The 25144-nt window shown below is 46.3% G+C and overlaps 2 protein-coding genes and 1 pseudogene across 14 annotated transcripts in view; all 3 read right to left on the minus strand.

Moving 5' to 3' along the window:
• Positions 1-5298, minus strand: part of ZFP82 (ZFP82 zinc finger protein) — a 90429-nt gene extending 85131 nt beyond the window's left edge. The window contains exon 1 of the mRNA XM_045378840.3: positions 5211-5298. The gene's annotated coding sequence lies outside the window, so the exon portion shown is untranslated. The remainder of the gene's footprint in view (positions 1-5210) is intronic.
• The window catches only part of ZNF566 (zinc finger protein 566), a 46060-nt gene extending 40463 nt beyond the window's left edge, over positions 1-5597 (minus strand). For 5 of the 13 annotated variants that reach the window (XM_074023285.1, XM_074023283.1, XM_065536502.2 and 2 more), the window contains exon 1: positions 5211-5597. Coding sequence is in view for 2 of the 13 variants with exons in the window: in XM_074023282.1 (XP_073879383.1) it covers positions 4619-4701 (83 nt within the window). In the remaining 11 variants the exon portion in view is untranslated. Of the gene's footprint in view, positions 1-4618; positions 4767-5149 lie in introns of those variants that run through there. The other 8 variants (XM_074023282.1, XM_015441747.4, XM_065536501.2 and 5 more) reach the window with 5 other exon arrangements.
• Positions 5598-11122: 5525 nt separating this feature from the next.
• Positions 11123-14681, minus strand: LOC102126867 (C-terminal-binding protein 2 pseudogene; annotated as a pseudogene).
• Positions 14682-25144: the final 10463 nt, after the last annotated feature.

The following is a 25144-nucleotide window of genomic DNA, read 5'->3' on the forward strand; positions in this document are numbered from 1 at the left end:
GAATGTTAAAACCAATGGGTGAGAAAGCATGATGAGAAATCGGATTTTTGCATAGTTTCAAATTATTTCTCCACAAGATACTTACTAAATAAAGTGGGAAAAACAGTAATTTTACAGAGGAGAAATCTGGCAAACAACATTGTTACCAAGTTTTCAAAGTTAACATTGCCAACGAGATATACTAATATATATATCTCTCCTGATGTGACACACTGAGAAGAGTTTAACGTCATTTCTGTGACCTTCTTGCCAAAACTGCACGGTCTAAATCTAACCATAAAGAAACATCAGGTAAACCCAAATTGAAAAATATTCTACAGGCCGGGTGTGGCAATCCCAGCACTTTGGGAGGCTAAAGCAGGAGGATAGCATGAAACCAGGAGTTCAAGACCAGCCTCGGCAATATAGCAAGATGCTATCTCTACAAAGAGAAAAGAAAAGAAAAGAAATAGCCAGGAGTGGTGGTGTATACCTATAGTTCCAGCTACTCAGGGGCTGAGGTGGAAGAATTGCTTGAGCCCTAAAGGTTGAGGCTGCAGTGAGCCATGATCATGCCACTGCACTTGCATTCGCACTCCAGCTTGGATGATGGAGGAAGACCTTGTCTATTAAAAAAAAAAGTGGCCAGGACCAGGTGCGCTGGCTCACACCTGTAATCCCACTACTTTGGGAGGTCAAGTCGGGTGGATCACCTGAAGTCAGGAGTTCGAGATCAACCTGGCCAACATGGTGAAATCCCATCTCTACTAAAAATACAAAAATCAGCCAGGGGTGGTGGCAGGTACGTGTAATCCCAGCTACTCGGGAGGCTGAGGCAGGAGAATCACTTGAACCGGGGAGGCAGAGGTTGCAGTGAGCCGAGGTCGCGCCATTGCACTCCAGCCTGGGGGTCAAGAGTGAGACTTCGTCTCAAAAAAAAAAAAAAAAAAGCGGCCAGGCGCAGTGGGAGGCCAAGGCAGGTAGATCATGAGGTCAGGAGTTCAAGACCAGCCTGGCCAATATGGTGAAACCTCGTCTCTGCCAAAAATACAAAAATTAGCTGGGCATGATGGTGTGTGTCTATAGTCCCAGCTGCTCAGGAGGCTGAGGCAGGAGAATCACTGGAACCCAAGAGGCGGAGGCTGTAGTGAGCCTAGATCGTGCCATTATACTCCAGCCTGGGTGACAGAGACTCCGTCTCAAAAAATAAGAGAGAGAAAGAAAGAAAAAAAAAAAAGAAAAAAAAAGATATTTTCCAAAATAACTGGCCAGTACTCTTCAAAAGGGTCAAAGTCCTGAAAGATGAAAAGGATTAAAGAACTCTCACAGATGGAAGGAGACTAATGAAACAAGACAATTCAACGCAGGACCTTGGATTGGATCCTGAAACAGTAAAGAAAATTTAACAAAATATGAAAAAAGTCTCTAATTTAATTAAAAGTCTTCCTATCAGCATAAATTTCCTGGTTTTCATCATTGTACTATGGGCACCTGAAAAGTATTTGCAAATTCCTTATACTATCTTCACAATATGAAAATAAAATTTTAGGCAGGGCATGGTGGCTCACACCTGTAATCCCAGCACTTTGAGGGGACGAGGCGGTTGGATCACCTGAGGTCAGGAGTTCGAGACCAGCATGACCAACATGGCGAAACCCTGTCTCTACTAAAAATACAAAATTAGCTGGCCGTGGTGGCACAAGCCTGTAATCCCAACTACTTGGGAGGCTGAGGCAGGAGAATTGCTTGAACCTGGGAGGCGGAGGTTGCAGTGAGCTGAAATTGTGCCATTGCACTCCAGCCTGGGCAGCAAGAGGGAAACTCTGTCTCAAAAAAAGGAAGGAAGGAAGGGAGGGAGGGAGGAATATTTTTAAAAAATTAAAAAGGGGAAAGCAGACACAAAAAAGAGGATATACACTGGGGCTGGGCACGGTGGCTCATGCCTGTAATCCCAGCACTATGGGAGGCCGAGGCGGGCGGATCACAAGGTCAGGAGATCGAGACCATCTTGGCTAACACAGTGAAACTCCGTCTCTACTAAAAATATAAAAAATTAGCTGGGCGTGGTGGTGGGCACCTGTAGTCCTACTTACTCGGGAGCCTGAGGCAGGAGAATGGCGTGAACCCGGGAGGCGGAGCTTGCAGCGAGCCAAGATCACGCCACTGCACTCCAGCCTGGGTGACAAAGCGAGACTCCATCTCAAAAAAAAAAAAAAAAAGAGGATATACAAATGCCCAGTAAAAATACAAAAAGGTGCTGAACATCATTTCACATCAAGGAAATACAAATTAAAACTATGATGAGGCTGGATGCAGTGGCTCACACCTATAATCCCAGGACTTTCAGAGGCTGAGGCGGGCAGGAGTTTCACATGGTAAAACTCTGTCTCTACTAAAGATACAAAAATTAGCTGGGTGTGGTGGTGTGCACCTGTAATCCCAGCTACTCAGGAGGCTGAGGCAGGAGAATCACTTGAACCTGGGAGGCGGAGTTTGCAGTGAGCTGAGATCACACCACTGCACTTCAGCCTGGGCAACAGAGCAAGACTCTGTCTCAAAAAACAAAACAAAACAAAAACCTATGATGAAACTGTACCATACAACAAACAAAATAGTTAAAAGACTAACAGTACCAAATTACGGAGAGGATATGAAGCAACTGGAACTCTTATACATTGCTGGATGGAGTGTAAACTGGAACACCCCCATGAGAGCGTGGTAGCATCTATTAAACATTAGCCTACCCTATGAGCTAGCAATGCCACTCCTAAGTATCAACCCAGGAGAAAAGCCTTCATGTGCTCACCAAACACAGCGTAGAGTGTTCACAGCTGCAGCATCATTTGTAACAGCCCCAAACTGGAAACTATCCAAATAGTCATTAACAATGTAATCGACTAATATACTACAATATATCCCCAATGTAATGAGAACTATGTACAATTATGCTGAACAACATGAATGAATTTCACAAACATAATATATAACAAAAGAAGCCTGGCATAAAACAGTACATGCTATATAACTACATATATACAGGAAGTTCTAGAATGTGTAAGGGAGCCAGATGCACTGGCTCATGCCTATAATCCCAGCACTTTCGGAGGCCAAGGCGGGCGGATCACCTGAGGTCAGGACCAGCCTGGCCAATATGGAGAAACCCTGTCTCTACCAAAAATACAAAAATTAGCCGGGCATGATGGTTGGGTGCCTGTAATCCCAGCTATTCAGGAGGCTGAGGCAGGAGAATCGCTTGAACCCAGGAGGTGGAGGTTGCAGTGAGCCAAGATCACGTCACTGCACTCCAGCCTGGGCGGCAAGAGCAAGACTCTGTCTCAAAAAAGAAAAAGAAAAAAAGAATGGATAAAACTAGTTAATGATGATAGAATTCTCAATAGATTGGGGGAGAAATCACTGAGAAGAGGCATGAGGGAACCATCTCAGGTCCTGGCAAAGTTCTTTGTATAGATCTAGGAGTGTTACACAGCTGTACACTTAAGATTTGCACACTTTATATAGACTCTATCTATGTATCTATTGACAGCCTCCTGCTCTGTTGCCCAGGCTGAAGAGCAGTGGTGTGATCACTGCTTACTGCAGCTGCAAAGTACTGGGCTCAAGCGATCCTCTCATCTCAACCTCCTGAGTAGCTAGGACTTATAGGTGCCAGCCACCATGCCCAGCTAATTTTTTATGTATGTATGTATGTATGGTAGAGTTAGGGTCTAACGATGTTGCCCCGGCTGGTCTCCAACTCCTGGCCTCAAGCGATCCTCTTGCCTTGACCTGGCAAAGTGCTGGGATTACACACATGAGCCCCCACACCTGGCTTAAAAAATTTTTTTTAACTCTTGGAACTATGCTTTGGTAGTGATAAGGAACAATAAGATATTTCAGCCGGGTGCGGTGGCTCACGCCTGTAATCCCAGCACTTTGGGAGGCCGAGACGGGTGGATCACGAGGTCAGGAGATCGAGGCCATCCTGGCTAACACAGTGAAACCCCGTCTCTACTAAAGAATACAAAAAATTAGCCGGGCGCGGTTGTGGGCGCCTGTAGTCCCAGCTACTCGGGAGGCTGAGGCAGGAGAATGGCGTGAACCCGGGAGGCGGAGCTTGCAGTGAGCCGAGATCGCGCCACTGCACTCCAGCCTGGGCGACAGAGCGAGACTCCGTCTCAAAAAAAAAAAAAAAAAAAAAAAGATATTTCAAACACTGCTGTTCAACTACAAATTTGTGCAGCCACTCTGGTATATATTTTGACACTGTTTAGTAAAGTGGAAGATATACGAACCAGCAATTCTGCTGGTAAATAAGCATGTGTACCCCATGTGAAAGAATGTTTGTGGCTGTGTTGTTTATAAAATAAAAAACTATAAATAACTAATATGGGCATCATTACTAGAAAGGATGAATAATTGTGGTGTACTTCAAAAGCGAGAATACAATATAGCAAAGAAACTGAATTAACCGCTATTTTATCTAATAGAAATGATTCACAGAATTGTAAAAATAAACCAAAGACAGTATGACAACATTAATATAAAGTTTTAAAATGGGGAAAAACTGGAGTATAATGCCTAGAGAAGTATACTTAAGTGATAAAACCTCACACTGATAAGTCTATCCAGTCACACAAACCTGATCACATCCCCACCATGGGGACATTCAGCTACAGACAATCCACGCCCAAAGCAACAGGGTCGCACACGGAGGGCCTCCATCGGTCACATAAGCACAAGTGCACACTTAGCGAAGAGACATTCACAGTCACAAGCACATTGTCACAACCACATTGTCGGCGCACACCTGTACCCGGTCACAGTCACGATCACACATTAACCACAGCCACACACACAGATAGAAACATGCAGTTACTCGCAGGTATCCCCACCTGAACTCTGCCGCACAGTCACACAGCACACAGTCGCACATCACTACGGGGACAAACGCGGTAACACTCAACCAGACACCAGCTCCCCACGGCCGCACACACAATGCCGCACGTGGTCCCCCTCCCTCTCGCACACACCAGCAGCCACAGTCTCCGAGGCCGTGCTGCACACGGTGTGAGCGTTGGAAACACACTCATCACAAGAGCAGCCTGTCACAATCGCGCGATCATTCACCACACACCTCCACACAGACGCAAGCGCACACTTTCAACCTCACCTCCACCGCCGCACAAAGCCGAGGCCCGGCCCCCGGCCCCGCCCTCTCCCGGGTTCCTCACCTCCGGCCTTACGAGCTTCCGAAGCAGCAGAATCCTCCCCAGCACTGGGGTAGTTGCTGGTAAAGCCCTCAGGGTCCCGCCAGCGCGTGACTTGGATGCTGAATTCCCGCGAGAAATACAGTCTTGCCGAGGAGTCCTCTGGGAAACGTAGTCAGAGACGTATCAAGGCCGGAGAAGATGGCTCCCGATTGTTAGAATTGCTGTCCGCGCCTAGCGTCAGCCCAGCCGAAAGGATCGCCCCCCTCATCAAACCGCTCGCGCCCCAGAGGCCTCACGGAGCCCTGGCTCAGGCTCGAGCCTTGGCCCCCAAAGAAAGCCACTCCGACGTGTTTGAGATGGGCTTAGTTCCCGGACCCGTCCTACTGCCCCCAGGCGCTGGACAGCCTCAGAAAGAGGACAAGTCCACACGGAAAGATAATCGCACAGCTGAGCCTTCTGGGAGATGTAGTTCGGAGCTGGGAAGGCGGTTGGACCCTCCGAAAGTCATCTTAATTGCTCTCACAGATAAGCCGGCGCTGCGCTGTAGGCCTGAGTGCTGTGCGCCCAGAGTACGCAGGCGCAAACACGCCGGGTTGCTGTTTTGGCCTTTTAGTGCTCCTTAGTGCAGAGGGGTTATGGGACCAGAGGTTGTGAGACTCAAAACTAATTGGAGAGGCAGAAGGGGTGTAGACCAGGAACCTGCGACGTGATGGGGGAGGTCGAAGGAAAGGAATCGCCAGACGTGGGACAGGTTTGGAGAGGCAGAAAGAGAGGAGTGTGAAATTGCAAAGGGCAGGTGTTATTCTGAGTTCTGTGTACTTTGTGATAAATGAGTGCAACAGGAAGTAAGAGGAGTTTCACTTTCTCCTTCTGCAATTATTTGTGTACTTGGACTAAGTATATCTTATGGCCAATATTTGACTGCTTTTGACCTATAAAGATATTGTATAAACAGTAATGCATAGCTTAATAATAAGGATATATTTTAGCCGGGCGCAGTGGTTCACGCCTGTAATCCCAGCACTTTGGGAGACTGAGGGGTTCGAGACCAGCCTGGGCAACATAGTATAAACCCCATCTATATTAAAAATGCAAAAATTGGCCAGGCGTGGTGGTGCGCACCTGTAGTCCCAACTACTCTGGAGGCTGAGGCAGGAGAATCACTTGAACCCAGGAGGCGGAGGTTGCAGTGAGCCGAGATTGCACCACAACACTCCAGCCTGGGCGACAGTGTGAGACTCGGTCTCAAAAAAAAAAATACATTCTGAGAAATACATTGTTGGGCAATTTCATCATTGTGTAATAATTTCATCATTATAGAGTGTACTTACACAAACCTAGACAGTATAGCTGACTGAATACTTAGGCTATATGGTATAACCTGTTGCTCCTAGACTACAAAGCTATACAGCATGTTACTCTGCTGAATACGGTACTTGTACTGAATACAGTTGGAACGCTTTAGGGACCAGCCCCACAGGGTCTGTGGGTTTTTCTCCCCGTGTGTGGAGATGAGAGATCATAGATGTAAAGACAAAAGACAAAGAAATGAAAAGACAGCTGGGCCCGGGGGACCACTACCACCAAGACGCAGAGACCAGTAGTGGCCCCGAATGCCAGGCTGCGCTGTTATTTATTGGATACAAGACAAGGGGGCAGGGTAAGGAGTGTGAGTCATCTCCAATGATAGGTAAGGTCACATGTCCACTGGACAGGGGGCCCTTCCCTGTTTGGAAGCTGAGGTGGAGAGAGAGTGAAGACAGCTTGCACCATTATTTCTGCATATCAGAGACTTTCAGTACTTTCACTCATTTTGCTACTGCTATCTAGAAGGCAGAGCCAGGTGTACAGGATGGAACATGGAAGGAGACCAGGAGTGTGACCACTGAAGCACAGCATCACAGGAAGACGGTTAGGCCTCCAGAAAACTGGGCAGGCCTGACTAATGTCAGGCCCTCCGCAAGACGGGGTGGACTAGAGTCTTCTCTAAATTCCCCCAGGGAAAGGGAGACTCCCTTTGCTGGTCTGCTAAGTAGCGGGTGCTTTTCCTTGGCACTGATGCTACCGCTAGACCACGGTCTGCTTGGTAACAGGCATCTTTCCAGATGCTGGCATTACCGCTAGACCAAGGAACCCTCTGGTAGCCCCGTCCAGGCATAACAGAAGGCTCACACTCTTGTGTCTGGTCACTTCTCACCATGTCCCTTCAGCTCCTATCTCTCTATGGCCTGATTTTTTTCTAGGTTATGATTGTAGAGTGAGGATTATTATAATATTTGAATAAAGAGTAATTACTACAAACTAATGATTAGTTATATATATAATCATATCTGTGATCTATATCTAGTATAACTCTTGTATTATATATATTATACTGGAACAGCTCATGCCCTCAGTCTCTTGCCTCAGCACCTGGGTGGCTTTTACCCACAGAACACAATGGTAAGTATTTATGTATCTAAACATATCTAAACACACAAAAGCTACAGTAAAAAATCAGCATACGAAGTAAAAAATGGTATACCTGTATAGGGTACTTACCATGAATGGAGGCTGCAGGACTGGAAGTTGCTCTGGAGAGTCGGTGAGAGGTGAGTGAATGTGAAGGCTGGGACATTACGGTACACCACTCTAGACTTTATAAACACTGTACACTTAGGCTACATTAATTTAAAGTTTTTCTTCCATAATCCTTCCTTGCTGTAACTTTTTTACTTTATAAACGTTCAAAATTTTAAAAACTTTTTGACTCTTCTGTAATATCACTTAGCTTAAAACACAAACACATTGCACAGCCCATGTGGGATCCGTATTTCTTGGTAAGGAAATGTTCCAGGTCAGATGTCATTCTTATGTGACCGCGTAGAGGTAGAAAGACTGCATATATGATACCGCCTTTCCCAACCAGGGGTTCATATTCTAACATATCACAGCAATGCCCAATATTTATGGGGTCATAGAAAATAGGATTCACTATGGTTGGAGAATTTCCAGAGCCAACTTAAGTTCAGGAATGCTGGCAATGAGAATGGTGAGTGGGAATCTAGTGTAATGATTTACATAGTTGAAACTATTAACTGGACCAGGCACGGTGGCTCACACCTGTAATCCCAGCACTTTGTGAGGCTGAGGTGGGTGGATCACCTGAGGTCAGGAGTTTGAGACCAGCCTGGGCAACATGGTGAAACCCCGTCTCTACTAAAAATACAAAAATTAGCCAGGTGTGGTGGCGGCCATCTGTGATACCAGCTACTCAGGAGGCCAAGACAGGAGAACTGCTTGAACTTGGGAGGTGGAGGCTGCAGTCCGCTGAGATCATGCCACTGCATTCAAGCCTGGGCAACAGAGCAAAGACTCCATCTCAAAATAAAAATTAAAATAAAATAAAACATATTTCTGATAGCCATTATTTTTCTGTTTGGGGCAATTTTAAAGTTTTTCTTTTGTCACAAAAACAGGAGTGTACCTATGCAAAGACTTGAAATAGACCATCTTTTTTTTTTTTTTTGAGTTGGAATTTTGCTCTTGTTGCCCAGGCAGGCTGGAGTGCAACGGCGCGATCTCGGCTCACCACAGCCTCCATCTCCCAGGTTCAAGTGATTCTCCTGCCTCAGCCTCCCAAGTAACTGGGATTACAGGCTTGCACTACCATTGCCTGGCTAATTTTGTGTTTTTAGTAGAGACAGGGTTTCTCCATGTTGGTCGGGCTGGTCTTGAACTTCTGATCTCAGGTGATCTGCCTGCCTCAGCCTCCCGAAAAGATGGGATTACAGGCATGAGCCACCGTGCCTGGAAAATAGGCCATCTTTTTAAACAAAAGGCAATGATTCACAAAAGTCTATGAATAGAACATGTAACTAGTTGATATAAATCTAATAGGATTTGTTAAAAATCAGTCAAATCTTGGCCGGGCGCGGTGGCTCAAGCCTGTAATCCCAGCACTTTGGGAGGCCGAGGCGGGCGGATCACAAGGTCAGGAGATCGAGACCACAGTGAAACCCCGTCTCTACTAAAAATACAAAAAATTAGCCGGGCGCGGTGGCGGGCGCCTGTAGTCCCAGCTACTCAGGAGGCTGAGGCAGGAGAATGGTGGGAACCCGGGAGGCGGGGCTTGCAGTGAGCCGAGATCGCGTCACTGCACTCCAGCCTGGGCAAGAGCGTGAGACTCCGTCTCAAAAAAAAAAAAAAAAAAAAAAAAAAAAAAAATCAGTCAAATCTAATACATCTGAAGTGTTCTTGTATAAAATACCACGAAAAGAAGACTTTATTAATGTCTAAAAACAATGGGTTTGTTCATAGACAGTATGACAAGTTACCATTAAAAGTGTTTCCGGAGACATAAGGAAATGCAACATTATTCTTCCTGAACACTTTGAGTTCAAGACTTTCCACTCAATAAAATAGGAAAGGATCTGAAACTGAGAAAATGTATTTTGAGTACAAACAGCTTGTGAAACGTAATACTTTTTTTTCTTTTTTGCATCATCAGAGGGTTTTACTGAACTCATGACTAACTTCCTAACTCAGTATGCAATTCAGATGTGAGCGTGGGACCAGGCGCAGTGGCTCACGCCTGTGATCCCAACACTTTGGGAGGCTGAGGCAGGTGAATCACCTGAGGTCAGGAGTTTGAGACCAGTCTGGCCAATATGGTGAAACCGCATCACTACTAAAAATACAAAAATTAGCTGGGCGTGGTGGTGTATGCTTGTAATCCTAGGTACTCGGGAGGCTGACACAGGAGAATCACTTGAACCTGGGAGGCAGAGGTTGCAGTGAGTCCAGATCTCACCACTGCACTCCAGCCTGGGTGACAGAGCAAGACTCCATCTCAAAACAAAACAAAACAAAAAACAGATGTGAGAGGAGAAATGTGTCTCACAGGAGCCTGTACTGTCTTCAATCCTATGTGTGCAGGTATCTACCACAGGCAAACAGTTTTCTCCCCATTTTGTAGCAATATTATCTTCCTACTAGCAAAAAGAGTTAAACAGCCCCTGTAGACTGAAGGGACTAGAGTCACGGGATGAAGCTTTCCTCTTAATATTTTTTATTTTGATGTTTGAACTCTTTTTTTTTTTTTTTTTCCTTGAGACAGAGTCTTGCTCTTTCACCTAGGCTGGAGTGCAGTGGCACAATCTTGGCTTACTGCAACCTCCACCTCCCAGATTCAAACAATTCTCCTACATCAGCCTCCCGAGTAGCTGGGATTACAGGCACTCACCACCACGCCCAGCTAATTTTTGTATTTTTAGTAGAGACGGAGTTTCACCATTTTGGCCAGGCTGGTCTCGAACTCCTGACCTTAGGTGATCCACCTGTTGGGCTCCCAAGTGCTGGGATTACAGGCGTGAGCCACCGTGCATGGCCTGATGTTTGAACTCTTTTTTTTTTTTTTTGAGACAGAGTCTGGCTCTGTCGCCCAGGCTGGAGTGCAGTGTCCGGATCTCAGCTCACTGCAAGCTCTGCCTCCCGAGCTTACACCATTCTCCTACCTCAGCCTCTGGAGTAGCTAGGACTATAGGCGCCCGCTACGTCGCCCGGCTAGTTTTTTGTATTTTTTTTTTAGTAGAGACGGGGTTTCAACGTGTTAGCCAGGATGGTCTCGATCTCCTGACCTCGTGATTCACCCATCTCGGCCTCCCAACGTGCTGGGATTACAGGCTTGAGCCACCGCACCCGGCCTGATGTTTGAACTCTTAAGGCAACATTCTAGAGAACGGTGTTTGGGACCTGCTGTGCCCAAGGGACCAATAAAGAAAAAAGCTCTATTATTTGTGATTTGATGCACAGATGAAAAACTTAACACACAATAACGGAAGTTGGTTGTTAGTAAGTCACATCCTAGTCTTTCAGCGCTTCCATAAGCAGACGACATCTTCAGTTGTCTAGCTCTTGTAGTTTTAGCACTGTGACATCAGTGATGCCTCTGTCCAGAATCAGTTAAAAAGACTGTAATATTTTTTTCTTAGTTCATCTATTTTTCACTGGCTCATGGTCCCAAGTGTGTCAGAATGATTACCTTTGGGCATTCTTTGCTATTGCTCATTAGGGTGCTCTCAGTTGTCCCCATGTTTTGTGGGCTGGTTGGGAGAGGGAGCTTGGGAAGGATGTGCCACTCTCAGGAGGTTGTAAGTCATTGGGACGCCTCCAGGGATGATTCCTTCCATGGCTGCAGGAAGTCCTACTGGAGCCACGCCCATGATGCCTGGCAGATACCTGTATGTTGCACGGTTGAGCTCGGGATGAATTGCTTGCTGGTCTGTTGCTGACCAAGGTGCTGATGTGACAAATAATTCCTTGTTCACACAGTTTCTTAAGCTTTCTGGGATGCGAACTGTGATGGCTCAGCGAATCTCAGTGGCAGCTGCCTCCTTCATCTCCAGCGACGCCTGCTTGCTGTCCCAGGCAGTGTGCGGAGTGCAGATGAGATTTGGCGCATCTTTCAAAGGAGCCTGAGCAAAGCTAACGGGCTCCGATTTGTGCAAGTAGAGGGCTGCCCCTCGTATCCTGTCCTCCTTGAGGGCCTGTGGTAAGGCTTTCTCGTCCACCAGGCCACCACGGGCTGTGTTCACAAGGAATGCTCCCTGCCTCATCTGCTTTATAGTCAAGTCAATGACGAGGTGGTGGTTATGTTCACTGAGATTGCAGTCCAAGGAGACGCAGTCACTCTGATACAGCAAATCCTGCAGGGTGTATCGGCGTCCCCTCTGCACGCCCTGGGACTGCTCTATCCCGTCCTACAAGTAGGGGTCATAAAATATGACGCTGAATCCAAAGGCCTTGGCTCGAACTACAACCGCCTGCCCTGTGTGACCGAAGCCCATGAGGCCTAGCGCCTCCCCATGAATGTGGGCCACTCCCGAGGCCATCTCGAGGATCTGCTCCAGGCTCTGAACCTGTGTGCCTTCCCACAGTGCCTGGTACAGCCACGTGTTCCTCCGGCACAGATTGAGGATGTGGCAGACAGTGGAGTCGGCTGCCTCTTCCACGGCTGCAGAGGGGTGTTGCACATAGTAATCTGGAGCTTGCTGGTAGCCTTGATGTCTACATTGTTGTAGCCACTTGCCTATCCACACGATCACTCTCAGGACCTTGAACTTCTCCAGGTCCTCCCTGGTGAGGGTGACGGTGGTACATCATGGTGCCTACGGTTTTGTTTAAAACCTTCTCGTGGATCCCCTGTGTGGACTGTGCATCACAGAAGGCTGCGGTGGGCCAGATCCTTCAGGATGGGCATCTCCATGGTGCGGTCACAGCCATCCAGCAGTGCCAGCAGCGGGAGGGGGTGCAGGGGGCCGTTTGTGATCTGGAGGTGAAGACCTTCATAAATTCTGTCCAATCGCTGTCTTGTGATTTTGTGTTTATCCACAAGGGCATCTTTACAGAAGTTTGCAACTCTCAGATCAAAAGTCAAGGCAGGCCTGGCATGGTGGCTCGTGCCTGTAATCCAAGTGGCTCGTGCACTTGGAAGGTCGAGGTGGGAGGATCCCTTGAAGTCAGGAGTTTGAGACCAGCCTGGCCAACATGGGGAAACACCATCTTTACTAAAAATATAAATATTAGCTGGGCGTGGTGGCGCACTCCTGTAATCCCAGCTACTCGGGAGGCTGAGGCAGGAGAATAGCTTGAACCCAAGAGGTGGAGGTTTCAGTGAGCTGAGATCACATCACTGCACTCCAGCCTGAGCAACAGAGTCAGACTGTCTCCAAAAAACAAACCAAAACAACAACAACAAAACAAAAGGCAAAGCAGTCCTCTAAAAACTTATAGAAACTCACAGAAGTTCCCAGCACTTTGGGAGGCCGAGACGGGCGGATCACGAGGTCAGGAGATCGAGACCATCCTGGCTAACACCGTGAAACCCCGTCTCTACTAAAAATACAAAAAACTAGCCGGGCGAGGTGGCGGGCGCCTGTAGTCCCAGCTACTCCGGAGGCTGAGGCAGGAGAATGGCCTAAAAACCCGGGAGGCGGAGCTTGCAGTGAGCTGAGATCCGGCCACTGCACTCCAGCCCGGGCGGCAGAGCAAGACTCCGTCTCAAAAAAAAAAAAAAAAGAAACTCACAGAAGTGTGCGTGCATGACACCACTATGAACCCAAAATATATCTGTCCACAAACTCTGTAGTTCACAGGATGCGCTGTCCATCGTTTTTTTTTTTTTGGTCATCAGGCTGTTGGAGTACAGTGGCACGATCTCGGCTCACTGCAATCTCCACCTCCTGGGTTCAAGGGATTGTCCTGCCTCAGCCTCCCGAGTAGCTGGGACTACAGGCGCCCACCACCACGCCCGGCTAATTTTTTTGTATTTTTAGTAGAGACGGGGTTTCACCGTGTTAGCCAGGAAGGTCTCGATCTCCTGACCTCGTGATCCGCCCGCCTCAGCCTCCCAAAGTGCTGGGATTACAGGCATGAGCCACCGCGCCCAGCCTTATTTTTTTAATTTATTTTTTCTTTTTTTTTCTTTTCCTTTTTTTTCTTTTTTGAGACAGAGTCTCGCTCTGTCGCCAGGCTGGAGTGCACTGGCACGACCTCGGCTTACTGCAACCTCCACCTCCAGGTTCAAGTGATTCTCCTGCCTCAGCCTCCAGAGTAGCTGGGACTTCAGGTGCCTGCCACCATGCCCAGCTAATTTTTGTACTTTTAGTAGAGATGGGGTTTCACTGTATTGGCCAGGCTGGTCTCAAACTCCTGACCTTGTAATCTGACTGCCTTGGCCGCCTATATTGCTGGGATTACAGGCATGAGCCACTGCGCCCGGCTAATTTTTTTTTTTTTGAGACGGACTCTCGCCCTGTTGCCCAGGCTGGAATGCAATGGTGCGATCTTGGCTCACTGCAACCTCTGCCTCCTGGGTTCAAGCAATTCTCCTGCCTTAGCCTCCTGAGTAACTAGGATTACAGGCGCCCACCACCATGCCTGGTTAATTTTTGTATTTTTATTATAGACGGGTTGCACCATGTTGGTCACGCTTGTCTCGAACTCCTGACCTGGTGATCTGCCCGCCTCAGCCTCCCAAAGTGCTGGGATTACAGGCGTGAGCCACCGTGCCTGGCCCCAAATATTTATTATTTATTATTCCTTATATTACATTTCCAGGAGCTACTATATATTTTTTATATTTTCATTTTATTTTTAATTAAGAAGTAATAATTGCATGTATTTATGGGGTACAATTTAATGTGTACATTGTATTCATCGCGATGTGTATACAATGACACGGGTACATTGTGGAGTAATTGAATCAGCTTTTCCAAGTGTCTTTTCTTCTAGCATCTCCAAACCTCTCCTCAAGTTAACTTCAAGCCTTGAGAGACACAAAGTGCTCTCCCTTAAACTGGGTTGCTTTGATTCCCAGTGGAAAGGTGAGTCACAGAGGGAGGCTCTCTCTCTCTTTCACGTGCTTGGGTTTCACTCACTTTTATCAGCTGGCCACTGCCGCAGGGGCTGATTGCTCCCACTCCCTTCCCCAGGTTCTGGGTTATCGTTCATGATTCCAGTGGATTTCCATTTTTCTTCTTGAAATAAAGTGCGCAGAGTTTATCTTTATGCACTACCATGCTATTCCCAAGTGGCTGAGGCATGCTGTAATCTGCCATCTTGGACGAAGAGAAGTTTTATGTTTGATGTCACAGTTTACATGTAATTTGTGTCAATTAACAAATTATGGGTGTTTTGTCTTTTTTTTTTTTTAGTCGGAGTCTCGCTCTGTTGCCCAGGCTGGAGTACAATGGCGCAATCTCAGCTCACTGCAACCTCCACCTTCCAGGTTCAAGCAATTCTGCCTCAGCCTCCCAAGTAGCTGGGACTACAGGTACGTGCCATCATGCCCAACTTATTTTTTGTAGTTTTAGTAGAGATGGGGTTTCATCATGCTGGCCAGGCTGGTCTTGAACTCCTGACTTCGTGATCCGCCTGCCTGGGCCTCCCAAAGTGCTGGGATTATAGGCGTGAGCCACCGCACCTGGCCTCCAGTTTTGTCTTTTAATCTTCAAACTAGAGAGAGAATTGATTTACACCTCACCATTACAGTATTAGAGCGTTGTGAATTTGACAATATACTTATTTTTTATCTGTAAGTTCATTTTCGTTTTTTTGTTTTTTAAGATGGAGTCTCATTCTGTCACCCAGGCTGGAATGCGGTGGTGCGATCTTTGCTCACTGCAACCTCGCCTTGCGGGTTCAAACGAACCTCCTGCCTCAGCTTCCCGAGTAGCTGGATTACAGGCGTGTGCCACCATGCCTAGCTAATTTTTGCATTTTTAGTAGAGACAGGGTTTCACCACGTTGGCCAGGCTGGTCTTGGACTTCTGACCTCAAGTGGTCTGGCTGCCTTGGCCTTCCAAAGTGCTGGGATTACAGGTGTGAGCCAGCTTGCCTGGCCAGTTTTATATACTTTCATATGTTTTCATGTTACTAATAAATGACCTTTTCCTTCAGCTTGAAGAATTCTCTTTAGCATTTCTTGTAGTGCAGATATAGGAGTGTTAAACACCTTCAACTTTTGTTTGTCTGAGAAAGTCTTAATTTCTCCTTCATTTATGAAATACAGGTTATCTGAGTATAGTATTCTCACATGGCAGTTGTTTTCTCTCTAACAATGTATCATCCCACTCCCTTCTGGCCTGCAAGATTTCTGTGGAAAAATCCACTGATGATCTTATTAAGGTGACCTTGTACATAAGTGAACATAAGAAGTCACTTTTTCCTTGCTCCTTTAAAGATTCTCTCTTTGTGTTTAACTTTTGAAAATTTGATTATAATGCAACTCTGTGTGGGTTTCTTTTTTTTTTTTTTTTTTTTTTTGAGACGGAGTCTCGCTCTGTCGCCCAGGCTGGAGTGCAGTGGCCAGATCTCAGCTCACTGCAAGCTCCGCCTCCCGGGTTCACGCCATTCTCCTGCCTCAGCCTCCCGAGTAGCTGGGACTACAGGCGCTGCCACCACGCCCTGCTAGTTTTTTGTATTTTTAGTAGAGACGGGGTTTCACCGTGTTAGCCAGGATGGTCTCGATCTCCTGACCTCGTGATCCGCCCACCTTGGCCTCCCAAAGTGCTGGGATTACAGGCGTGAGCCACCGCGCCCGGCGTGGGTTTCTTTTGATTTCTCCTATTTGGTGTCCTTTTGGCTTCTTCGATCTGGATTTCTATTTCCTTTCCCAGGCTTGGGAAGTTTTCTGCCATTATTTCTTTATATAAGCTCTCTGTCTCCTTCTCTTTTATCCTTCTGACCCTTTGGCAATCTTGATGGTGTTCCAAAAGTCCCTTATGCTGTCTTCACTATTTTATGTTATTTTGCTCCTCAGATTGGATGATTTCCAATTACCTGTTTCTGAGTTTGTTGATCCTTGCTTCTGTTTGATCTAGTCCGATACTGAACCCGTTTATTGCATTTTTCAGTTCAGTTACTGTACTCTTCAGCCCTAATCTTTCTTTCTTTCTTTCTCTTTCTTTCTTTTCTTTTTTCTTTCTTTCCTTCCTACCCCCTTCCCTTCCCTTCCCTCTTTCTTTTTCTTTCTTTTTCTTTCTTTCTGTCTGTCTTTCTTTTTTCTTTCTTTCCTTCCTCCCCCCTTCCCTTCCCCTTTTCTTTCCTTCCTTTCTTCCCCTTCCTTCCTTCCTTCTTTTCTCTTTCTTTCTTTCTTTCTTTCTTTCTTTCTTTCTTTCTTTCTTTCTTTCTTTCTTTCTTTCTTTCTTTCTTTCTTTCTTTCTTTCCTTCTTTCCTTCTTTCTTTCTTTCTTTCTCAGAGTCTTGCTCTGTCACCTAGGCTGGAGTGCAATGGCATGATCTTGGCTCAGTGCAACCTCTGCCTCCGGGTTCAAGCAATTCTACTCAGCTTCCCAAGTAACTGGGATTACAGGTGCAAGTCACCATGCCCAGCTAATTTTTTGTATTTTTAGTAGAGATGGGGTTTCACCATGTTGGCCAGGCTGGTCTCAAACTCCTTACCTCAGGTGATCCACCTGCTTGGGCTTCCCAAAGTGCTGGGATTACAGGCATGAGCCTCCCTACCTGGCCATCCCTAAGATTTCTGTTTGGTACTTTTTTATACTTTCTGCTTATTGAAATTCTCAAGGTTGTTCATGCATTGCTTTCCTCACCTTGGTGAGCATCTTTGTGATGATTCTTTTGAATTGCCTGTTGGGTAAATCGCATTATCTCCATTTCAGTAGGGTTGGTTTCTGGAAATTAATTTTGTTCTATTATTTGGAACATATTTCCCTGTTTCTTCATTTTCCTTGTATCTCTGTTGGTTTCTGTGTATTAATAAGAAAACAGTCTCACTCAGTTTTTCACACTGGCCTTACATAGAAGAGCCTAATCAATATATGTAAGGTGCCTCTCACATTTTTGTGTTTGTCCAAACTGCAGTCTCTGTTTTTAGTGACCCCTAGGAGATTAGGATGTGCCAAGACCTGGCAGTCCTCTGAGTCAGGTAAGATAGAAGCCAGTCCCTCTAAATGTAGCTGGAAAGATTGGGGCGTTAGATTTGTCTTCCACTTCATTTTGTCCTCAGGGTGAAGCTGAGAGGAGTTTATCTCCAAGTCTCCCTGCATTAAGTCAGGGAGTGTATCTGTAGCAAATGCCTGCACTCTCCTTCAAATTGCATCCTCTGATCCTCTGCTGGACGTGGCGTCATTGAATGTCCACATCTTTGTTTTCTGTGGTCTAGGGAGGCTCAGAAATGCTGAGCTCAATCAACTTACAGAGCTAGGTGGTTATAGAGGCAACACCTTGGGAGGGAGCTGTAGAAGTTATGGCACTCAATGCTCCTTCAGGGAGCATCTACATACCTGGCTTTATTGCTCAAGCAAACTGAGGGGGAAAAGCACAGGAAATGCCTAAGCTCCTGTTCAGGCTCCCATAGGTCTATTGCTTTTCTACCCCATTAGTTTCCAGGTGCAGGATAGATTCTCAAACCACAGCTGAAAAAGTGTGCAGACAGACACTTCCAGAGAGAAACTGAGAGGTGTGCACTTTAGACCATTCGCTGCACTGGTCCTGATATGTAAACAATGGCAGGGTTCGTGTATCAGTTTAAAACCACCTCTTGGCCAGTGGCGGTGGCTCACACCTGTAATCCCAGCACTTTGGGAGGCTGGGGCAGGCAGATCACCTGAGGTTGGGAGTTTGAGACCAGCCTGACCAACATGGAGAAACCTTGTCGCTACTAAAAATACAAAATTAGCTGGCTGTGGTGGCACATGCCTGTAATCCCAGCTACTCAGGAGCCTGAGACAGGAGAATTGCTTGAACTCGGGAGGCAGAGATTACGGCGAGCCCAGATCGCATCGTTGCACTCCAGCCTGGGCAACAAGAGCGAAACTCCATCTCAAAAACAAAAACAAAAACACCAAAAAACAAACAAACAACCCACCTGTTCGTTCTGTGTTCTAGAGAGACTAGTGAATGCCAAGTCCTTTCAGTTCCCAATTTTAGATGGTTTAGGATGGAGTCTCTTAGTTGGGAGCTGTGAAAACTGGGGCACTCTATGTGTGGAAATAGTTTTTTTTTTTTTTTTTTTTTTTTTTTTTTAAGAAAGAATCTGTAGACATGGAGTGAGCCGGGGGAGACTTGGAAAGTGCCAAACTTCCATTTAGACTCCCAAGGGTCTATATCCTGTTAGATGTAGGCTGGTTAGAAGCCTGTCAAGCAGCAACTGGAGGAGTGTTCTGGGAAACCCCTTCTGTGGCAAAAGACACATAAAATAAATTTGCCATCTTAGACCTTTTTTTTTTTTTGAGATGGAGTCTCACTGTGTCGCTCAGGCTGGAGTGCAATGGCACAATCTCAGCTCACTACAAGCTTCGCCTCCTGGGTTCAAGCCATTCTCCTGCCTCAGCCTCCCGAGTAGCTGAGACTACAGGTGCCCGCCACCACACCTGGCTAATTTTTTGTATTTTTAGTAGAGATGGGGTTTCACCATGTTGGCCAGGATGGTCTCCATCTCCTGACCTTGTGATCCACCCGTCTTGGCCCCCCAAAGTGCTGGGATTACAGGCGTGAGCCACCGCGCCTAGCATTTTTTTCAAAATTTTTTGAGACGAGTCTCACATTGTCACCCAGGCTGGAGTGCAGTGGCATGATTTTGGCTCATTGCAACCTCCGACTCCTGGGTTCAAGCGATTTTTCTGCCTCAGCCTCCCAAGTAGCTGGTATTACAGGCACCCACCACCACAACCGGCTATTTTTTTTTTTTTTTTTGTACTTTTAGTAGAGACGGCATTTCACTATGTTAGCCAGGCTGGTCTCGCACACTTGACCTTGTGATTAGCCCACCTCAGCCTCCCAAAGTGCTGGGAATAGTGCTGGGAATACTGGCGTGAGCCACTGCGCCTGGCCCTCATCTTAGACATTTTAAGGTGTACTGTTCAGTGGTATTAAATACATTCATAATGTTGTGCAACTGTCACCACCACGTCTTTATAATTCTTTTCATCCTGTCATAATGAAAATCTATACCCATTAAACAATTAACTCCCCATTCTTCTTTTCTGCTAAAAACTGTAATTCTACTGTCTTTATGAGTTTGACTACTTTAAGTACCTTGTATAAGTGGAATCATTTAGTATTTATCTTTTTGTGACTGGAATATATCACTTAGCATTTTTTTTTTTTTTTTTTTTTGAGACGGAGTCTCGCTTTGTGGTCCAGGCTGGAGTGCAGTGGCCGGATCTCAGCTCACTGCAAGCTCCGCCTCCCGGGTTTACGCCATTCTCCTGCCTCAGCCTCCCGAGTAGCTGGGACTACAGGCACCCGCCACCTCGCCCGGCTAGTTTTTTGTATTTTTTAGTAGAGACGGGGTTTCACCGTGTTAGCCAGGATGGTCTCGATCTCCTGACCTCGTGATCCGCCCGTCTCGGCCTCCCAAAGTGCTGGGATTACAGGCTTGAGCCACTGCGCCCGGCCATATCACTTAGCATTATGTGCTCAAAGTTCATCCACATTGTAGCCTGTTGCAGAATGTCCTTCATTTTTAAGGCCTAATAATATTCCACTGTATGTATATACCACATTTTGCTTACCCATTCATCTATCTGTAGACACTGGGGTTGCCTCCATGTTTTTGGTATTATGAATAACGCTGCTATAAACATGAGTGTTTGAGTCCCTTCTTTCAATTCTTTTAAGTATATACTCAGAAATGGAATTGTTGAATCAGATGGTAGTTGTAGGTTTAATGTTTTTCTCTTTTTTTTGGAGACAGGGTCTCTCTCTGTTGCCCAGGCAGGAGTGCAGTGGTGAGACCACAGCTCACTGCAGCCTTGACCTCTAGGGTTCAAGCAATCCTCCCACCTCGGCCTCCTGAGCAGCCTTCTGAGGCAAGGGCTGAAGTTGCTGTGGACTGATATGAATACGCTGCTGGTAACTTGGGATAACTTGGATCTGTGCCACTGCTAACATTATCATGACATTATCAAGACTTCAGGGAGCGGTGGCTCATGCCTGTAATCCCAGCACTTTGGGAGACTGAGGCGGGTGGATCACGTGAGATCAGGAGTTCAAGACCAGCCTGGCCAACATGGTGAAACACGTCTCTACCAAAAATGCAAAAATTAGCTGGGTGTGGTGGCAGGTGCCTGTAATCCCAGCTACTTAGGAGGCTGAGGCAGGAGAATCACTTGAACCCGGGAGGCGGAGGTTGCAGTGAGCTGGTATCTCACCACTGCACTCCAGCCTAGGCGACAGAGCAAGACTCAAAATGTCTGGCTGGGCGTGGTGGCTCATGCCTGTAATCCCAGCACTTTGGGAGGCCGAGGCGGTGGATCACCTAGGGTCGGGAGGTCAGGAGCTCAAGACCAGCCTGACCAACATGGAGAAGTGCTATCTCTACTAAAAATACAAAATTAGCCAAGCGTGGTGGTATATGCCTGTAATCCCAGCTACTCGGGAGGCTAAGGCAGGAGAATCATGCCACTGCACTCTAGCCTCGGCAACAAGAGCAAAACTCCATCTCAAAAAAATAAAAAAAAATTTCAACTTAGGGGCATAAAGTACAGGTGCATGCCACCACAGCCAGCTAATTTTTATATTTTTTGTAGAGGTTGCCCAGACTGGTCTCAAACTCCTGTGCTCAAGAGATCCCCTTGCCTCAGCCTCCCAAAGTGCTATATATTTAATTTTTTTGAGGAACTACTCTAATTTTTTCCACAGTGGCTGTACCACTTTACACCCTCATCAATAGGGCATAAGAGTTCCCATCTCTTTTTTTTTTTTTTGGAGACAGAGTCTTGCTCTGTTGCCCAGGCTGGAGTGCAGTGGCTAATTTTCTTGTATTTTAGTAGAGACAGGATTTCACCATGTTGCCCAGGCAGGTCTCGAACTCCTGAGCTCAGGCAATCTGCTTGTCTTGGCCTTCCAAAGTGCTAGGATTACAGGTGTGAGCCACCGCACCAGGCCAGGTTCCTATTTCTTTTTATCCTTAAACACTTGTTATTTTCTGTATTTTGTTTAATAGCCATCCTAATGGGTGAGTTGGTAATCTCATTTTAGTTTTGATTTGCATATTCCTAATGATGTTGAGATTTTTTCATGCGTCAGTAAGCATGAAGCCAGTAAGCACTGGCGCATGAAAAAATCTTGGGCCGGTTTCAGTGGCTCATGCCTGTAATTCCAACATTTTGGGAGGCTGAGGCAGGTGGATCACCTGAGGTCAGGAGTTCGAGACCAGCCTGACCAACATGGCAAATCCTCATCTCTACTAAAAACATAAAAATTAGCCGTGCATGGTGGTATGCACCTGTAATCCCAGTTACTCAGGAGGCTAAGTCAGAGAGTTGCTTGAACCCTGGAAGCAGAGGTTGCAGTGAGCCAAGATTGTGCCGCTGCACTCTAGCCTGGGTGACAGAGCCAGACTTTGTTTCAAAAAACAAACAAACAAACAAACAAAAAACTTATTTGGATAAATGGCTATTTAATTCATTTACCCTTTTGGTCTCGTTGTTTGCTTTCCTGTTGAGTATTAGGAATTTTCTATATATTATCGATATTGATCACACATCAGATACATGAATAACTTCAAATAGTGACTTTGTCTAATAGCTCAGTTTTCAGAATTTCAGTATAATTGTTAAAAATAAATCAATTAGGGCCAGGCATGGTGGCTCACGCCTATAATCCCAGCACTTTGGGAGGCTGAGGTGGGCGGATCATGAGGTCAGATCGAGACCATCCTGGCTAACATGGTGATGGTGGTGGTGGGCACCTGTAGTCCCAGCTACTTGGGAGGCTGAGGCAGGAGAATGGTGTGAACCCAGGAGGCGGAGCTTGCAGTGAGCCGAGATCGTGCCACTGCACTCCAGCCTGGGTGACAGAGTGAGACGCTGTCGTAAAAAAAAAAAAAAAAAAAAAAATCAATTAGGTAAATGTAAATGGGGTAGACATAAAAAGACTTTTCATGTAATTTGACATCTTACCATTATGTTACTTAATTAATAGACACTAAATGTCTTGGTTGGTACCGAAATACAAATTGCTGAACATAAATGTTTGGTTTTGGCATTTTAAATTTTATAAAAACTCTAAATAGGCCAGGTTTGGTGGCTCACGCTTGTAATCCCAGCACTTTGGGAGGCGGGTGGATCACGAGGTCAGGAGTTCAAGACCAGCCTTGCTAACATGGTGAAACCCCTGTCTCTACTAAAAATACAAAAATTAGCTGGGTGTGGTGGTGGGCACCTGTAGTCCCAGCTACTCGGGAGGCTGAGGTTCAAGAGAATTGCTTGAACCTGGGAGGAGAAGGTTGAAGTGAGCCAAGATGGTGCCACTGCACTCCAGCCTGGCAGACAGAGTGAGACTCCGTCTCAAAAAAAAAAAAAGGAAAAGAACCAATAGGACAGAGAGATGTGAAGAAAGTTATTAATATGAAGATACATTTTTGGTAAGGCAAGTTAAAAGCAAAAGAGAATAACTTTGTATGAGAATGAATCTTATGTGATAAATATTGGTCCCTAAAGTGATTTTTTTTTTCTTACAGAAAGCACAGGACAAAGCAGAAAGTCAAAGCATGTTGTCAAAGGTCTGAATAAGTTGTGATAAAGTTAGTGGTGACAGATATCTGAATTACCCCATTACCAGTGGCATATTCATAGGAGTCCACAGCAACTTCAGCCCGTGACTTCTCAGAAGAAAGAATTCAACTGAGGGGAAGCAGAAAAAGAGACTGAGGCAAGTTTCAGAGCACGAGTGGAAGTTTATTTTAAAAGGCTTTAGAACAGTAAAGAAAGGAAAATTCACTTGGAAGAGAGCCAAACATATGCCTGAAGGTCCAAGAGAGAAAAGACCCCTCCCCCCTCCCCCCAAAAAAGGAGTCTTTGGCTGGGTGCAGTGGCTCACACCTGTAATCCCAGCACTTTGGGAGGCGAAGGAGGGTGGATCATGAGGTCAGGAGATCGAGACCATCCTGGCCAATAAGGTGAAACCCCGTCTCTACTAAAAATACAAAAATTAGCTGGATGCGGTGGCATGCACCTGTAATCCCAGCTACTCAGGAGGCTGAGGCAGGACAATCACTTGAACCTGGGAGGTGGAGGTTGCAGTGAGCCGAGATCACGCCACTGCACTCCAGCCTGGGCAACAGAGCAAGACTTCATCTCAAAAAAAAAAAAAGACTTTAACCTTGATCCTAGGACTTTAGAGACTCACCTCTTTCCCATGATTCTTCCTTTAGGGTGGGCTTGCCAAATGCACAGTGCTTTCCTTACCCTTTGGAATTAGGCACATGCAACATGTTTAGGGAGTTATGCACATGCCCATCTGAGGCTTTTTTCCTTTTTCTGGTGGCATGTGCCCCTGGTAGGTCATGTCACCATTTTGTCTCTTCACACACATGGCCAAGAAGCTGCTTTTCTCTGGGCCTGCATTCAGTTAACACGTTTAATGTTAACAGGTGTGGACCATCAGGAGATTGTCCCTCCTTGGAATTCTCATTTTTTCTTTTTTTTTTTTTAAGACGGAGTTTTGCTCTGTCACCTAGGCTGGAGTGCCATGGTATGATCTCAGCTCACTGCAACCTCTGCCTCCCGGGTTCAAGCGATGCTCCTGTCTCAGCCTCCCGAGTAGCTGGGACTACAGGCGTATGCCACCATGCCCGGCTGATTTTTGTATTTTTAGCAGAGACAAAGTTTCATCATGTTGGTCAGGGTGGTCTTGAACTCCTGACCTCAAATGATTTGCCTGTCTTGGCCTCCCAAAGTGTTGGGATTACAGGCATGAGCCACTGCGCCTGGCAGAATTATCATTTTCCAAGAGGCAATGTCAAAACTGCCAAACCATTACCTGACATTCCTAGCGGGTGGGCAGAGAGCCCTCACCTGCCTCGCTCATGCCTAACTACGTGTAACTATAAAATTCATGAAGGATAAATTTATGCAATAAATTTTGCGTGTGACCAAATTGGCTATAAATAAAAGGCAATTATTTGTCTAAATATTTAGCTTTTATATTAAAAATACACTAATATAAAATGGCCAGGTGCGATGGCTCACGCCGTAATTCCAGTACTTCAGGAGGCCAAAGTAGGTGGATCACTTGAGCTCAGAATTTCAAGACTAGCCTGGGCAACATGATGAGCCCTGTCTACAAAAACCAGAAAACTAGGGCGGGCACCGGTGGCTCATGCCTGTAATCCCAGCACTTTGGGAGGCCGAGGTGGGCAGATCATGAAGTCAAGAGATTGAGACCATCCTGGCTACCATTGTGAAACCCCGTCTCTACTAAAAATACAAAAATTAGCTGGGCATGGTGGTGTGCGCCTGTAGTCCCAGCTGCTCGGGAGGCTGAGGCAGGAGAATCGCTTGAACCCAGGAGGCAGCGGTTGCAGTGAGCGAAGATCGCGCCATTGCACTCCAGACTGGGCAACAGTGTGAGACTCTGTCTCAAAAAACAAAAAAAAAAAAAACAAGAAAAGAAAACTATAGCCAGGCATGGTGGCGCAGGCCCATAGTCCCAGCTACTTGGGAA

This window comes from Macaca fascicularis, chromosome 19, assembly GCF_037993035.2.
Source record: "Macaca fascicularis isolate 582-1 chromosome 19, T2T-MFA8v1.1".
Classification (NCBI taxonomy): domain Eukaryota; kingdom Metazoa; phylum Chordata; class Mammalia; order Primates; family Cercopithecidae; genus Macaca; species Macaca fascicularis.